At 40.4% G+C, this 17,073-nt stretch overlaps 1 protein-coding gene across 4 annotated transcripts; it reads right to left on the reverse strand.

Annotated features, from left to right (window-relative positions):
* Nucleotides 1-3,792: 3,792 nt before the first annotated feature.
* On the reverse strand, nt 3,793-16,846 carry zfand5a (zinc finger, AN1-type domain 5a). Of its 4 annotated transcripts, none has more exons than XM_036598180.1 (6): nt 16,664-16,846; nt 13,194-13,352; nt 12,137-12,236; nt 10,908-11,011; nt 8,043-8,174; nt 3,793-5,761 (listed from the first exon to the last, which is right to left on the reverse strand). In XM_036598180.1, the coding sequence occupies exons 2-6, from the start codon at nt 13,348-13,350 to the stop codon at nt 5,613-5,615; spliced, it is 642 nt and encodes a 213-aa protein (XP_036454073.1). In that variant the 5' UTR covers nt 13,351-13,352; nt 16,664-16,846; the 3' UTR covers nt 3,793-5,612. The 4 variants fall into 4 exon arrangements, with proteins under 4 accessions (XP_036454073.1, XP_036454074.1, XP_036454072.1 ...); XM_036598181.1 differs by having other exon boundaries at nt 13,194-13,415; XM_036598179.1 differs by having other exon boundaries at nt 13,194-13,528.
* Nucleotides 16,847-17,073: the final 227 nt, after the last annotated feature.

Here is a 17,073-nt window from a genome sequence, read left to right on the forward strand (position 1 = left end):
CTCTCCTGTAAAGTTGCCATTTTGGAGATACAAGGTTTATTCCGACAACAGCGATATGCTGGTTTTGCTGGTGACCAGCTTTGCTGTTTTTTTCTAGCAGGGAAATAGGAAGCTGACCCAGGGTCAGCCTTAGTGCGCCGAGCTTTATGGGCCATTCATCTGTCCCCGCCTGTCACTGTGATGTCAGCAGCTCAGCAAGGCTTAATACACCCAACCCCCTCTGGACAAACACTGACAGAGAGAGAGATAGACTCAGACGCTGACGCAGAGAGTAGAAAGAGGAACAGGAACAGTGTCAGACTGACACAGTTATGCTCGTTCCCTTTCTCACTGACCCGAGACCAGCTGCCCCGTCCCAAATCCAAATCTAATCACATTATATACAAAAAAACAGGACTGCTCTCAGGTCAGGGCAAAAGGAGCTACGCTCAACAGCAGGAATCTAACGAGATAGAGAGCGAATAGACGACAGTGACAGAAGTGTCAGGGCCTGGGGTGTGAAATCAACACCTGTTGTCACTTCTTAGGGAGAGCGATGTCTCTCTCTCCCACACAAACACCTCTCCAGCTGTTGCTAGGTCAGGCTAGCATTGTCAAGCGTGCTAATTCTTCGTCACTCTTCCTGACAACAGCCCAGCCAGTTGCCCAAAGGCCTACATGCACATACATGCACCCCAGGACCCCGAACAGGTGCTGAACACGTGCATCGACCACTTGGGGCAGATGCTTGGTGTCTGTGGCTGACCACAACGCTTGCTTGGCCTTCAGGAATCCTCAGGAGCTGAACCTGTTCCAGCAGGTTCCTAAGGCCTAACTGTAGAGCAGTGGCTCCCAGCATTGGTCCTGTAGTTGATTGGCAGTGTTAGCATATGGGTCAGTAAAGAGAACTCTCAAAAATGTAACATAATGACTGCCCTCTTGACCAACACTAATCCATTTTGTCAAGAGCTCTGAACGTTAACATCTGTTAAGATGGGGACATTTGTTTTTTCTGTGTTGAAACAAGAAAAAATGTTTTCCGTCTGTTTTTACCTGAGAAGGTCAGTCATTCAGAGCAGGTTGACGTTTTAGAGTAGCCAAATCAGAACTGTTCACAATGGTGGTGATAGGAACCAGATGTCCATCTCTAAAAGCTCCCTTATAGTAAGCTATCACATGAAAATGATTATAAATACAGTGCTTGATACCTGAGACACTGTTTTGATAGTTTTGAGACGGAATTTTGGCCTAAAACATTTTTAAATCCATTCATGGCGGAGGAGTACATGGTACGTGTTGTGAAGCAAAACAGTCCCCAAAGAAAACTTTACTTTTTCAGATTTAGCACTATTTACCATCATCAACATTACCAATAAAACTCAGAGGATGTGTAAGTTCACTGTTCATTAACAAATAAATGGTTACTCTGGTTCCCATCACCACCACTGTAAAGAAAGAGTCAACAAGTTGCTCTACAATGAGCCATTTCACATCCCAACCATTGAATTATGCAATAAATTTCAATAACTGTTGGAATTCCCTTTTCAGCAATCTCAAATAGACCAGGTTATGTGGTTTTCTGACACTGTATCATGTAATGTAATCCAGAAAGGCAGAAAAAAATACAGGCCTCAAGATGGCTGCTGCTGTTTTTAGCCATGCTAACATACTTCTACCTATTTTTAAAGATTTGGTGTTTCCCCTTGGTTACATGGTGTATCCAACTAATCCTTCCTGAGTAGAATCAGGTGTGTTAGAACAGGGAAAAGAATGAAAATGTGCAGGACCAGTGCACTCCAGGCCTAGGATTTCAGAGCGCTTATTTTCTAAAGCTCTGAAAGGAGGTTCACTGGGGGCATGGCTCCCTCCCAAAATTCATAAGCTGATCTCTGAAAGCAAGAATTTGCAGCCTGCGATTTAAGAAACAATCTTTTTAGGCTCAAAATTGTTTGTTTTTTTTTACTCTTAGCACCAAAAGAAATCAAAATAAGACATCTGAAAAGATTCTACCTTCAAGAATCACTTGTTAAGGCCTTTCAAGGAAATGAACAGTATTACAATCCCCTATTTGTTGCTTTAAGCTACTTTAGCTTGGCCCGTTAGCTTGGCTGGGCAACAAGTTCTTCACAGAGGGGGGAGGAATGTGATAACACAAACTGGTTTGTCATAATGAGTGAATAATCAGCCTTTAGTCACACTGCACATATGGCCAAGGCTGTGAAACGGCATTTAGAATGATCTTGTGGGTGAGTCATCAACTCGAACAGTTCATAAAATGGTGATGTAACAAGCTTAAGAAGGTACTTAAGTAAAGAATACTTGCTGGGACAAAGTACATCCCTGGATTTCTATAGTTGCGAGATGCTAACAGTAGCATGTTACAATCTCAGCATTTGTCTTATTAGAAACTTCTACCCGTGTACGTCCACTCTGTCCAAGCTGATGAGCTAGAGGATGCCTAATACAAACTATGGGCTACAGTTTCAAACTGTATACCAACAAAGTGGAGCTGCAAGGGAGGGGTTTCTGATAAAGTGGCCAGTGTCATGGGAGTCAAAGCTAGGGCTCATCTTCTAAGATTGATCCATTTTGTATCAAAACAGCTATTAAGTATGAGTTACCAAGAGATAAGAGGAGTTTCCAAAACTGGAGTTCAAGAAATGATTAAGATGCAAAGAAAATCAGGCCCATAACAACCACCTGGAACACCTGGTGGACACTAAAACTGTTCCCATCAGATGAACAGCACTTAAAGCTTTCATCTTTGGGAGAAGAGCTCCACTCTTGCTTCAGATCAAATCCACAGGTGCTTGTGTCCATCCTTCCACTGTGAGAAGACAACACTATGGGTCTGAATTGTAGCTGTTCCTCACTGAGGAAATTCATTTGCAAATCAAACAAAGCTGCTGCTGGTCTTCCCAGAAGAATGAACTGACCACACAGACCTAAACATCATTGAATGTGTGTGGAATTACTGGGATTGTACAACCAACTTCTAAGACTGAACTTTAGAGTTTGTGGAAAAATATCCCTGCAGATTTCTTCGAAAAACCAATATAAAGAATGGAAGCTGTAATTAACTGCAAAGGATGGACATATTAAAACACTGACATCATAGCTGTATCCCAATTCAGGGGCTGCATCTGAAGGCCGGTTGTATCACAGCGGCGCGACTAGGCCGTCCCATTTCGAAGGCTCCTTCATACGCGACCGAGAAATGTGCCCGTCTTTTTCAACGGGTGGATCCTTCGCCAGTCAACATATCCCAAGGTTCACTGAGTGCTGGCGAGGATTCGCGAACATGGCGGCATCAGCAGAGGAGCGAATAGCGGCGGAGGAGACGCTTTAAATACAAGTACTGGGTTAAAACTGAAGCAAATAGCTAACGATATAAATGTTAAATACAAAAGCAAAACTTACACCAACGTTTCATTTTGTTTTTTGTGATCTATTTGAAGGATGCAGCCCCTGAATTGGGACACAGCTTATATTTACTTGTTGAAGCTTCTGGGTAGTTTTCTTTTAAATATATGTTTTCTTACGCTGACAAATGAATAAGTTGTACTTAATGGCCGTTTTGTCAGGAATGGGTGGTCTCTGACTTTTGCACAGTTGTGCACCTCCATTATGGACATTATTTGGAAGCCGGCCATCAGCATTACATGGAAACACCTACACTGTTTTGAAAAAGTGCACATTTTAGACATAAATTAAATAAGTAAGCCATGATATGCAGCCAAATATGGGGAGGAAAATGCAGAAGAGGGATGACTAACAGTACAGCACGACACTGCAGTCTCTTTCTGTACATTGTATTTACAATACTATTTTGCTTTAATGCCAGGTAAAAGGATTAAATGCAATACATAAATATGAACATGGTAAGGATTTTTTGTACAAATTTGCATATAACTAATAGCTGAAATTAAAACTCAAACGGATACAGACACTTTCACTCCCAGGCCAACACAAGACTCACTCTCACACACACACACACACACACACACACACACACGGGTTTGTTTATGGGCGCTTGCAAAAACTAAGTCATCATTCACACTCATTCTCAAAACGCTGATACTACTGCTGTGTTTCAAATGTTAAACCTTCGCTGTAATACTATCTGCGTTACATGGGGAAACATTAGTTGGGGTAACATCATTTTTACCGCTGTTTCTCAGCAAATTAGTCCAGTCTGCATCCGATATATCTCAGGAAACATGCTGACACCTTTTACCAACTAAAAAGATACAAAAAGCTGAAAGTATGAATTGCCATGTCAGTAAAAATGCTAAATACTTTTTGGAAAAGTGAGTTTTCGAGCGCTACTTTTCGTAAGAAGCATTTACTTCTCGGTGGCACAAATCAAGCCAATATATACCGTCCCACCTCAAAGTGTACGATTCCGAACATTATAACACGTAATATTACAGAATTTTTCCATTTTTGCGACGTTACTTGTAAATTTTCAAGCTAATGACAATGCTAAAGACATTCAATTAAGAGAATACGGTAGATCAAATTAAATGTTTTGACACGTTTTCTACTCTTCATAACATTCAGAACATCGGTCACATTGCAGACGTCCTGTGGTAAAACTGCATCACCCCACCTCCCCATTAAAACTCGTCCCATCTGAATGGTACTTAAGGAAGGTTAGCTTTTCTTTTTCGGTCGAAACTCACATGTAGACACGCTCAGTCTCTCACACATACAAAAAACAAATAAATGCCTAGATAACTCCACTCAAATGACAAAAAAAATAACAAAAACAACCCCGTAGTATCTCTCCATTGTAATAACGACAACAAGGCCAGCCAGCCATGGCCACGAACAGAAGTTCAGGTTGAACGTTTGTGGTGAAAACGAGAAAAGAGTAAAGGCTGCACGTGCCGTGACAGAAGCTAACAAGAGAACGCTAACCGCTAATGCTTTGTGAGGAACTTCCAGTGAAAAGAAAAAAGGTGAGACGTCACAGTAGCATGTTCACATTACGGAATAATACGAAAAAAAAAAAACCCTACAATGGATGACTGATAGGCAGCCTTGACGTTGGAACTTGATCTGTGTGACTTTAACGCTTTTTTTGTTTTTTTGTGGATAGCACACTTGAGTGGAACACCAAGAAAAAAAAATCATATTTATATATATGTAATAGCCTATAGATCCAAACGTAGATCCGAAAATTCTGGGACATGCCCCCTTTCGAACGTGTATACATTTGACAACAACCGCCTGTTCACATCCACGCAACACTACAGTACATGGCCACAATTTGGCACAAAGCGTCCGCCACAGAGGCAATGAGGGGAAAAATAAAAGGTACGGTTTCCTGAAAGGTGTCCTGATCTACGCTTTAGGAAAGACGAAAAAGAAAAACATGGAGAAGAACCAGCACACACTCCGCAGCAGATGAGAGAGCGCAAAAGGAAAGAAACATTAATAAGACAGAAGTTCATTCATGCATCATCCTCACACAGGACAGTTGCCCCCCGCCATTCTTTCTCAAGGTTGTGATAGAAAAAGTCCGTTAATCACGTAGCCGCATTCTTTTCTCCGCTCGCTTCCTCTTCTAAGCAGCTCTCGTTCTTCATCCCTCTTTCCCTCCCTCCTTGCGATGAAGATGACTGTGCTTATATTCTCTGGATTTTGTCTGCCACCACCACGGGGTTTTCCTTGCGGATCTTGGCGGCCGCCTCCGCTTTGTAGTCGTACGTGCAGTTGTGTTTGTCCGAGTACCGGTGGATCCCGCAGAAGAGGTTGCCGCATCTGCAGTCAAAACCTGGAGAAGACACATCAAAGCATTCTTTTAATATCATATAAGCATGTTTACCCACCTGTTTAAATTCTTTTACCAATTATATTCTAAAAGAACGTGCATCAAAATATGATATAAGAGCTTTTCTGTTACTGTGTCACCTTAACCTCTCTTCATCTCCTAGAATTAAACACTATTATGACTGATGTGTTTTAATGTGTTCTGACTGCCTGAGCCTCATTCAAAAAACAGGGCTGAAACACTCCTTATAACTTCATTTGAGATGAATATAAGTAAATATGTTTTTTGAAATCACAGCGACAATTAATTCAAAACAGGCTTTTTTCGTAGCTTAGTTTCTGTTTATGGGCTGTATGGACTGGGGATTGAATCGTGGGTGTTGTGTTCACTAATGTGCATGGTATGTGGGTGTTTCACTGCACGGATGGGTTAAATGAATGCAGAGGTCAAATTTCTCTATGTGCAAGCACAGTTGGCCAATGGTCCTTAACTGAACGTAGTACAAGGTTTAAACCTAGGCTTCATTGTGGCTTTACCTACTCTCAAGAAAATATCTTTAACAACAGCCACGTTTACATGCAGCCTGATAATCCGTTAATAATCTGACTAACAGCTCAACTGGAAAAGAATAGGCCCATGTAAACAGCTCAATTGCAACAGACTAGTCCGATTGAGGCAATTCGGAATACAATTTCTGACCGAATAAGGTGGGTAATCCTGTAAATAATCCGTTAAATAGAAGAATAATATCCGTGTGAACGCCTACATCCAAGTACATTCCCAATCGGAAAGTTTAAGTATGTTCTGATCATGTTCGTCGTGTCATAGTGAAAGTTTATAACGTTCAACATAGCGGAGCAGAAACTGGTCTGCAGAGGAGACGAAGTTTATGCTCTAATCTTTAAAAGACGGCGGTGGGACGGACATCCAGCTTATGTGTCTCAGAACACGACGTCTTCCTCTCGGCCTTCTTTAATGAGGACATGTGAAGGACGTTTAAAATGATGTCAGATGCAGTAAAAGTAATTAAAAACACAAGCACTGCTCTCTGCTGCTCGCCTCACTCTGGCTGGACTCACGTGATGCTCCTTGTCATGGTAACGTCTACACTAAGTGGTTCTCTGCGCATGTGCATAATTTTGGATCTGATTACTTGTAGTGAGCATGTAAATGGAGATTTTATATCAGATTGTTGAGTAGAGTGAGTCTTAATCTAATATATATATAATCTGTATGTATTCAATCGGATTGGCAATAAGTCTTTACATGTAAACACAGCCAGTGTTAGCAATCTACTACATCAAATTCTTATATATCTAAAATACTATTTCCATGATATATGCAAGAATTCACTTTCATAGTCAGCCCCCTTAGCACAAATATAGTTGGTCAGTGACATGTTTGGTTAATAAGTATTAATAAAGTCAGTAATAGCTAAGTAATAAAAGCTTTAGGATATTAGCATTACGCAAAACGCATGCCTGAAGCATCACACACTTGCTATAAAATTGGACAGAAGTATGTTAGCATAGCATGAATTTTGTCTGTACAACAACGGCAAATAATACACCAGAACACAAAAATTTGATTATGTGTAGGAAATTAACCCAAAATAGCTGATATTTGTTGATGACTGTAGCATCTTACACTGAAAATCATGTTAAATGAAAGGTTTAAGCGTAAGAAAAGATATATACTTCCAAAATTCTTTCAAGAAACTACTGTTACAAATGAATAATACTTTGTAATAGTTTTGAGAGAATGAAATATTGTTATCCTGATAAACAACATGATACATATATCATGGATAACATCAGTATGAGTACTTAAAGAACACTGACCAACTGCATGTTTCATTAAAAACAGAGCATCATTACTCCTGTTTAACTGGATTTAGTGCAGTGCAGTTTGGGAACTGTCGAATAAAAGCTGCTGTGCCCAAATGTGGTACTATTGTGTTTATGAGGCAAAATACTGTGATATGTATTGTGTATCATGATATGCTAGTTTTGCCATATCGCCCACCCCTAGTGTAACGATTTCAATGCAGTATTGAGAATCTGAATTTGAAACACAATGAAGTGTTGAAAAAAAAACTATATCACCGGTGCGCCCCTTGGTCTTTTCCGAAGGGTTCCTCATTTACCATCTTTCGTAGATGCATCCTAAGTGGGCAGGGAGGGGCGGGGCTTACACTGTGTCCACAATCACGTTAAAATTATTGGGCTTTTTTCCCCCCAAAGTCACTTCTAGATTCTAGCAGTAGCAGTTTGAGGACACTCACCTGTCAGTCCCACCCTCTTGCGGCAGGTGAAGCAGCGGTTCTTTTTGGGCTTGGAGGCGTCTGGACTCTTTCCCTCGTCGCTGGCCTGAGCTACGGCCACTGGCGAGTAGGAGGAAGTGGGCTGGGTCACGACTGCGGAGACAGGAAGTGCAGCAACAAAATTACTCCAGAATACAAACACAGTCAGAACTGAAGGCTGAGAGATTTTCCTTCAACATGTCTTTCAGTGTTTCAGTTTGTCTGGTTCTGGGAGCCGTTAAGTGTCTGCACGACGTCTAGAGCTGGAGGCTGAACTCACGGTACGACTGTAATTTCACAGTCGAGCCCAAAACCACAGACTTCTCACACCCACAGTCAGACGACAGAGGAGGAAGAGAAAAAGAGAGAGAATAAAGACGTACTGACTGAACGAGTTAAAGAAGAAAGACAGACAGAGGAAAAGCAGAGTAAAAGACAGACATGAAGGACAGGCAGATGAAGAAAAAAATAGATAAAGAAAAAGATAAAAGAAACAAAAGACAGATATTGTAAACACACAAAAGAAAACCAGGCAGAAAAAGACAGACAAGAAGAAATATAAAGATAAAACAAAGGCAGACATCAAAGAAAGACAGAAATAACGAATAACAGAAAGACAGACAGAAAAGGAGACAGTAAATGTACAAAAGACAGACAGAAAGAAAAAAAGTGATAAAAGACTGCCGGAAAAGACAGAAAAAAGATAAAAATAGATAAAGAAAGAAAAAGAGAAAAAATAAACAGCAGAAACACAGAATGAGAAAGAGCAAAAGAAAGACAATGAAAGACTGACAGAAAGAGAGAAACATAAATTCAGATACAAATAAAGAAAGTTATAAAGGAGAAAAAAAACGACAAAACATGAAGACAGAGAAAGAAATGCAGGAAAAAGATGGACAGAAAAACAGACAAAGAAGTGTAGTAGCATGGAAAAGAAAAAAAAACCATCAAAAAGAAAGACAAAAAAGGAAAGAAAAACACAGATAGAAACACAGGAGCATAAAAGACAGAAACACAGAAAGAAAGACAAAACGAAAGAAAAAAAGAAAACGAGAAGAAAGAAATAAAGAAAAGAGAAAGCCAGAAAAAGAAAAAAGAAAGAATGAGACAGAAAAAAAGAAAAAGAAAGAATGGAAAAAAAGAAAAAGAAAGAATGGAGAAAAAGAAAAAGAAAAAAAAGATGGACAGAAAAACAGACAGAAAAAATGTAAAAAAAGAACAACAGACAGACAGAAACATGGGAGCACGGAAAAGACAAAACACTCAAGAAAGAGAAGAGCTAAAGAAAAACAAAGTAAGAAGCAAGAAAGACAGATGGATGGACGGACAAGAAGAAGAGGGACAGAAAAAGATGGACAAAGACAAAGAAGAAAGAGAGAGAGAATGGCAAAAAAAAAAACAAAGAAAAAGGACAAACAAAGAGAGAAAGACAGAAAAACACGGCTCCATCACAGCTGAATCTGCAGCCTCGACTCTCGTTTCCACCAGTCTCAGACTGCAGCTTTACACTCGTCTGTATCTGCTCTGTTAAAGGTGCTGTTTGCTCTGTGAGGCGTCCGTTACTGAGCGGCTGCTTTGCTGTATAAACGTGCTACAGACTGAAAGTGAGCGGTTCTGGCTCTGTGTGATCTGCTGTCAGACCTCTGGCCAAACACCAGATATTTATGACCAAACCTGGAGGCCTTTAAACCTGCCTGGACACGATTCTCAAACTGAAGTGAATCAAACTGCAAATGCACTAGTATACAGATAATAACAGAACACCAACATAACAGGGAACCATCTTCTTCTTCTTTAGCTGTTTTTTCGGGCCGTTTTTATCACGTGTTGACATCAAAACAAGCGGAAATAAGTCAGGACTGCAAACTGGAGCCTTAATGTAAATGGAATTAATTGCATAACTTAGTAATTGTTATGCGATTATATTTAAAAAGTATGTCAAACCAACATATATATATATATATATATATATATATATATATATATATATATATATATATATATATATATATATGAAGTTCAAGTTCATGTTTCTGCATAATTCAATGGTTGAGATGTAAAGTCATTGAGGACGGTTTGATGTGAAATGGTTCACTGTAGAGAAACATGCACACTCAGATTTCTTTACAGTGGTGGTGAATGGAACCAGGGGTCACCATGTCTACAACACAAATACAGCCAGTTTATTTGCTATACAAAATGACCAGTGAAATACTTGTATCGAAGTTTCTCCTGAATTGTTGTATATAATTGCTGTATGTAATGTCCAGCAAACACCTCTCTGCCACGAATGCGTTTTGAAAACAGATTTTAGGCCAAAACCTCACTGTAAACCTCATGGCAGAGTATCCATAACCATTTTATGTAACAACCTTCTGTGAGGAAAATTTTAGGCTACGTTCACACTGCAGGTAAAAGTGGCCCAAATCTGATTTTCTCACCAAATCGGATTTTATTTGTTTGGCTGTTCACATTATCTTTAAAATGTGACCTATATGCCACATTCGTTAGCATACGCAAAAGAACAACGCTTCACACGGCGCTCTCATCCAGAGGTAAACAACCATGACTGCCAATTTCTGACTACAGGTTTCTCTAGAACAAACCACTCTGAATGACTTTGATTACATCTTAACTATTAAATTCAAAATTTCTGCATAATTTAACGAGTAAGACGATCTTAAAAAGTTTTGGAAAACAGTTTTCACTCTATGTGTTTTTACTCTATTGTGACTATTCTTGAGTTTCCTGGAAGCGAACAGAGCCAATTCAAACCAGGGTAATAACAGAGCAATCAGTCCTACCACGACAACGTCTGAGAAGTGAGCTGAACCAACGTGTAATTACCTGGTTCCACAGTGTCCGGTTTGGGAGATGGGTTCTTCTCCTCTCTGGAGATGCTCATCTCCGTCATCTGTTGCGTTACGGGCAAGGAGGTCGCAGGCATGTTTCTGCACAAAACAGCACAAGGTCTTATGTTTTCTGCACCCGTACTGCTGCCAAAGGGTCAGAGCACCTGACCACAACTTATTCAGAGATGCTCAAAGCCAAGAACACCAACAAAAGCATGTGTGTAGGCAACATGTATGCAGGAACCCACCCACACATTAAACGAACATACTATACAACTGTCTTAACATTCAATAATAACTGTGAAAATAGCTCCTTCAAGTCACTTTTGAGTGACCATTGAGAATAGTTTTAGGCAAACGTCAGATCACCCTTCATTTATTTCATTTACAGCCAAAGCAGCCTTTAAGAACAAATTATTCAGAAAACATATTTAACAGAAGCCTCAAAAACTAAACAGTATGAATTTTTTCAGTACTAATCTAACCAGATTTTGCCTTCATTACAGTTTTCATTCTTTTTTAGGAGTCGCACGTCCATCTTTTGAAGAAATCTAAGAAACCTCCAAAGTGCAGTCTTAGAAGTTTCCTTCTTCTCTATATCCACATAATCCCAAATGCATTTAATGATTCTTAAGTCTGTATTCTGGGGTGGTCAGTCTATTGTTCTGAGAACAATAACACCAGCTTCTTTGTTTGACCTTTTTTGTCCATTTCCTTTTCACCATAACGGCTTGTTGACAGATACACATCCTTTCAGAAACACCTGAAGATTTTTTTCAGATCTGAACCAAGAGTGAAGCTTGATTTTCTCCTCTCTCTCAAAGATGAAAGCTTTAATTGCTGTTTATCTGATGGGGACAGTGTTGGTGCTTACCAGGTGTTCCAGGTGGTTGTTAGGAGTCCCATTTTCTCTGTAGCTTTTAAAAATTTTGAACTTCAGTTTTGGATTAAACTTAACTTACATTCATTTGATTTTCTCCTTCCTTATGCAATTGGGTTCTCTTGTATCTAGTCTCCTCTGAAATATCTGCTGAAAAATGAATAACTACTTAATGGCCATTTGGACTGGAAATTATATAAATGAATGCTGGCCTCTGACTTTTTGAGTAGGTTTTCTTTAATTATTCTGAATCGTACAAAAACAAACCACAAATTTCATGATTTTCTTGATTCCCTGTATCATCAAAGAACTGTAATAGGATCAAAGAGAAGCACACAACTCACTCTCTCATCGACTCTGTGTTGGCTGCAGGTGAGGGCTCTGTTTTGTTTAGGCTGGCTTCTAGTCTCTGGATCGCTGAGGCCTCCGACGAGGGACTGCCTGCTGCTCCAAAAAAAAGAAAAAAAACATACAAGCAACCAGTCACATCTTCACCCTGTAACAGCCGGACAACATCGCAAACAGCTGGACTGCATCACACATACAAATCATAACAGTGAGATTTCATCATAACAAAGAAAAATGGGAATTACTGTGTTGTGTTAAGGGGAATTTTCAAAATTTCAACAAAATTAAATGCTTGTGAGGTAAACAAAGCTATTCAGACTGGTTTGATGTGAAATGCTTCACTGTAAAGAATGCGATGCAAAATTCAAATCAAAAAATGCAAATCATTTTATTTCCTGTCCAAAATCACCAGTGAACCTAAATGTGTTTTCTGAGTTTTTATATGTGATGTTCATGATGATAAATTGTGGAAAATCTGAAATTTCACATATAAAAGGCTTTAAAAAGAAAAGAAAAAAAAATACATTTTAGGCCAAGGTGAGGCATTAAACTCTTCAGACGTCTGGTTCCTATAATCACCACTGTGAACAATGCTGCCTGTAAGTTTGTCTAGATTGAACCATTTCACATCAAACCACTTTTTCCACATTTTAACAATCTACAGAAATGTTATTAAACCAATTCCTTTTAAATTGGTGACTATAACCTATGTAAAACTGTAGAGTTTAGCTAGCTTGGCAAGAAACTTTTATAAATAAAAAAAAAAAAAAAAAAAAAAAAAACAACAAAAGCAAATGGGTACAGCAACCACGCTAAACAAGTCTACAAATAAGGCCTAAAGCCCTTTCCAAACCCTAGTTCTGTGCCCACTTGAAATATTCAGTAGGTTCAACTCCGCTTTGTAATGCTCTTAGAAATTACATAATGTGCTTAGGAACCATAACAATCCTCTGAAAACACTGTGAAGGTTCCAAATAATCATAACTGTTTGTGCAAAAACAATAGAAAACAACAGGCCAAAGCTGAGCTGACCCAGAGGGTTGCATGGCTTACCCAGAGGGCTCACAGGACTGCGGTCACTGCTTTGCTGTCTGCTCAGGTGCTCCTTATAGCAGACGGAGCACATCCCGTTCGTCCTGGGGTTGCCGTAGAAACCGCAGCCTGTGGTGCACAGGATGGGTACTGGACTCTGATTGGTCTCCTGGGCCATTGCTGCTGATACGACGTGGCAGTCGGAGAAAGTCGAAGTTCAGAAAGCTCGGGTTATAGTCTGGACTGAGAACACATCGTGGACAATGTCTAGGCCAGTGGTCACCGACCCTGGTCCTGGAGATCTACCTTCCTGCAGAGTCTAGGTCCAACCAGCTGCTCCAGCAGTTCTTGATTGGCTGGATCAGATGCATTAGTGTTAGGTAACAGGGGACAGCATGTTAAGATGCAGGTTGGAATTAAACTCTGCAGGGAATCAGACCTCCAGGAGGAGAGCTGGTGACCACTGGTCTAAGCCAATGGAGGACACTAAAACTTTTGTTTGAAATATTGTACTTTTATAAATGTTGAATACTCTAATAAACTGAACAATGAAACTGTTACATTAGGGACACTTTCAAGCACTCTATTTCAGCTGTATTGAAAAATGTATTGAATCGAGACACCAATGATTCATATCTAACTGAACAGTGAATCTTACGAATCCTTACACCCGTAATAAACACAAATGACTTGAAAAAGTAGGTTTTGGTCTAACTTTCTTCATGCAAAGCCTATACTAAGCATTCAAGATAGACTTAAAGCAACTGGTTTCCTCAAACTGTTTGTGTAGCTCTACCCTGAGGTGTTTAAAACCTCGGATGAGAGCACTCAAAGCACTGTTTGCTACCAGCACGTAATTAGGGCACATTTGTTTTACTTCAGGCATACAAAAGAGACAGTCTGGACACTCCACACTGCATCCTTAAGCTTACAGTTAACTATCTGGGTCAACCACCTGACCAAATTAAGGCAAGTCTAACAGGTCAGTTTAGGTCCACATATGAGTAGCTATGGCTCCAGATTCCTCCAACTAATGTGTGTTGCATTACAAAGAGAGCATAATTAGCTCTGTTTAACTGGATTTAGTTCAAAGCAGCCTCTGAAATGGTAAAGAAGACCACTGCACTCTCTTTAGATAGTGTTTAGATATTTTATGAATGGCACTACTGATTATTTTTCAGTCTGTTCCAACTTATCAAACGTCCAGAAGTATTGCCCACCACTAATTCCCATGCTGATGGATGTTGGAGGCATGACAGTTTCAGTGCAGACCTACAAGGAACTCAAGACTTAAGGTGTTGGACCTGATAGTTATTCACTCCTACTCAGGATGTTTTTGGTAGCTACTATTACTTCAACGTCATTACTTCCTTGATGTAACAAGACCTTTCATTGAGTGTGGTTTTATGCTCCTCTGCCCACCTTTGTTTATAACAAACCGGATTGTAGCTTACGAAGCTGTCTTGCTTCACAGCTGAGGTAATATGAGGGGGTGTTTGGAACAAGTCTCTGCTGGTTTCACGTCCGAAACAAACATGATAAGCTAAGTTTCAGTGTACAAGCTGACCCCTTGTTTATACAGTGCTCCCAACAAGTATTGGGACATTTAGCCATTGGTAAACTTTAATGAAGTTCTTTAGGTAGGTAGACTGAAGAAGACTGCACTAAAGCACAAAGATGGAGATGTCTGGGACTGCAGACGTAGGCCTACCACTACTGGAATTGTAGTCCAACACTGATATCTGATATTTTTCATGTATATATCAGGCTATGCTGACACATTATGTGTTAGTATGTGGTATTTATTGCATATGGATTTACAAATGTAGTCAATTTTAGCATATCCGCCTACACTTTCAGGCCTTTCGAGGTACAATCAATACAGCTTGAAACATCGGTCAAATGTCAACATCTGTCTGATACAGATAATGCTTTTTCATGTTTTTTAATATCATCACGCATCCCTACTTACAGTGGTGTCAGTATACAAGGGTATTTCTGGAAACACAAGCCATATTCTGAAAGAATACTTTGCCAGAAGAAGGCTCGTCAATGTATTGGGTCTGTTTAAAATAAATGCCACTTGGCTTCACGTTTTGTCTCCTAACACAATGAACTTTTTGCAGTATGGCACAAATGTCCAAATACTTTTTGGACCCACTGTATGTGTGGGTGGGCTCCTTCGACGTGGTTTAAATGGGAAAAGACTGAACCGTTAGTGTAGAACAACGGCACTCTTGTCTCGCGCACGCCACGTTCACAAAGAAAACTTCACGCGAGTGTCCACGCGCGACACCAACCAACGGCGTTATAACGGTCTCCTCTCAGGGATCCATGGCTTATGCTGAATGAGGTCCGAATATCTGACAGAAAAGTCGTGACTCTGAGTATTAATTCGCAATTAAATCCACAGAAAATAAAAAAAGGTAAACAAATTCACCGAATAACACAACTTAGTGCTATTTGTGTGACGATAATTGGTCGAAAATCAAGACGTAATGTTAGCTAACCCGCTAGCTGCTTACTCATCCCGACCAGCTCGGTCAGAAAGACCCCTGGAACTAACCAGAAGACCCCAGATAAGGTAAAGTTGTGGCCAGACGAGGCAGGATGGAAACCCCAGTGTTTTCAACACAAAATCCCTCAACGTCAGGATGTTAAAAACGACACAAAGTGGTTAAAGCTAGCATAAAAACGGTGAATCGCTATACAAAGCGAGTTTGGTCTTTTTTTTCTTTGTCTATGCCGTGATAGCTATTAGCAGCAGCTAGACTTCCTCTTCTTCACCCCAGACAAACAAGCTCTTGTCTATTCTAACCCGAACGAGCTAAAGCTAATGTTAATGCTCGAACAAAAAGCTAGTCTGGTCAGCTAGCTAGCTTTGTGTTTCAGTGAAAGGTTTCTTCAAACGTCTGTCCTGAACAGGGGCTTCAATGGCTAACCAGCCAGCCAGACTAAAACAATAGGCAACCGTCAATGTGAGGTAGGTGAGGTAAACATGTTTATTACCTGGCCAACGTACAGACACAGTCTGCGTCTACACAAACTAGGGGTTTTAACGACGACCCGTTGAACAAACTGGACATTTTTGAGGGCGAAACCGTCGACTAGCTGCCTACTGATAAGAAACGAAGCGACAAAACTGGATTAAAGGTAGGTTTAAACGGCTAAACCGGATGTTTAGCAGCTGACTGCGCTGCCTGCCTGGGTCTTCGCCCAGGCAAGTCACGTTCAGGGGATTGTGATGGTAGTCCTGCCGCTGACAAGTTGGAGGTACTTTGCTTACCAGTTTAAAAGGCTTCCAAGGACCCACCCGTCGAAAAATGTCATGAGCTACAGCTAAACAGTCTGAAGATACAACCTACTTTGTCTAAACGCAGGTTAAGTACAACACACGTCAGCAAAGGTCGTTAATCTGCCTTGTCTTCAACATTCACAGCCATCCTTCCTTAAAAATACGTTAAAACGTGTTATTTGTCGTCGACGCTTACCTCAGTGTATTCTTAACTTCCAAAGGCGTCGATAAAGGTAAGTTAGAGCCAATAGTTTTTTGGGAAAGTGGCGAACGCTGCTCCTTTTTTTTTCCAAGGGCTTTGTGTCGGCGATAGCGATAAACGTATTCCCCTCTCGCCCTTTCCCGAGCTATCTCTTCTCCTCTCTTCTCTTCTTTCACTCTGTTTGTTTCCTTCTTTAGTAAGAGGAGGGGCGTGCGACGTCACCTTGCGCAGGAGGACCCCTATTGGTCACACAACATCCGGGGGTGGGGCGGAGATGTGAGCAATGCAAGAAAACAAGCAATGCTCTTTGCCACCTAGGATGACTAATGCAACAGTAATACCCAGTTGCGTTTAACTTTGTGTAAGCAAATTACAGCGACCACATCTGCATCATGAAAGACCGT

Source organism: Colossoma macropomum, unplaced genomic scaffold (genome assembly GCF_904425465.1).
Source record: "Colossoma macropomum unplaced genomic scaffold, Colossoma_macropomum, whole genome shotgun sequence".
NCBI classification, from domain to species: domain Eukaryota; kingdom Metazoa; phylum Chordata; class Actinopteri; order Characiformes; family Serrasalmidae; genus Colossoma; species Colossoma macropomum.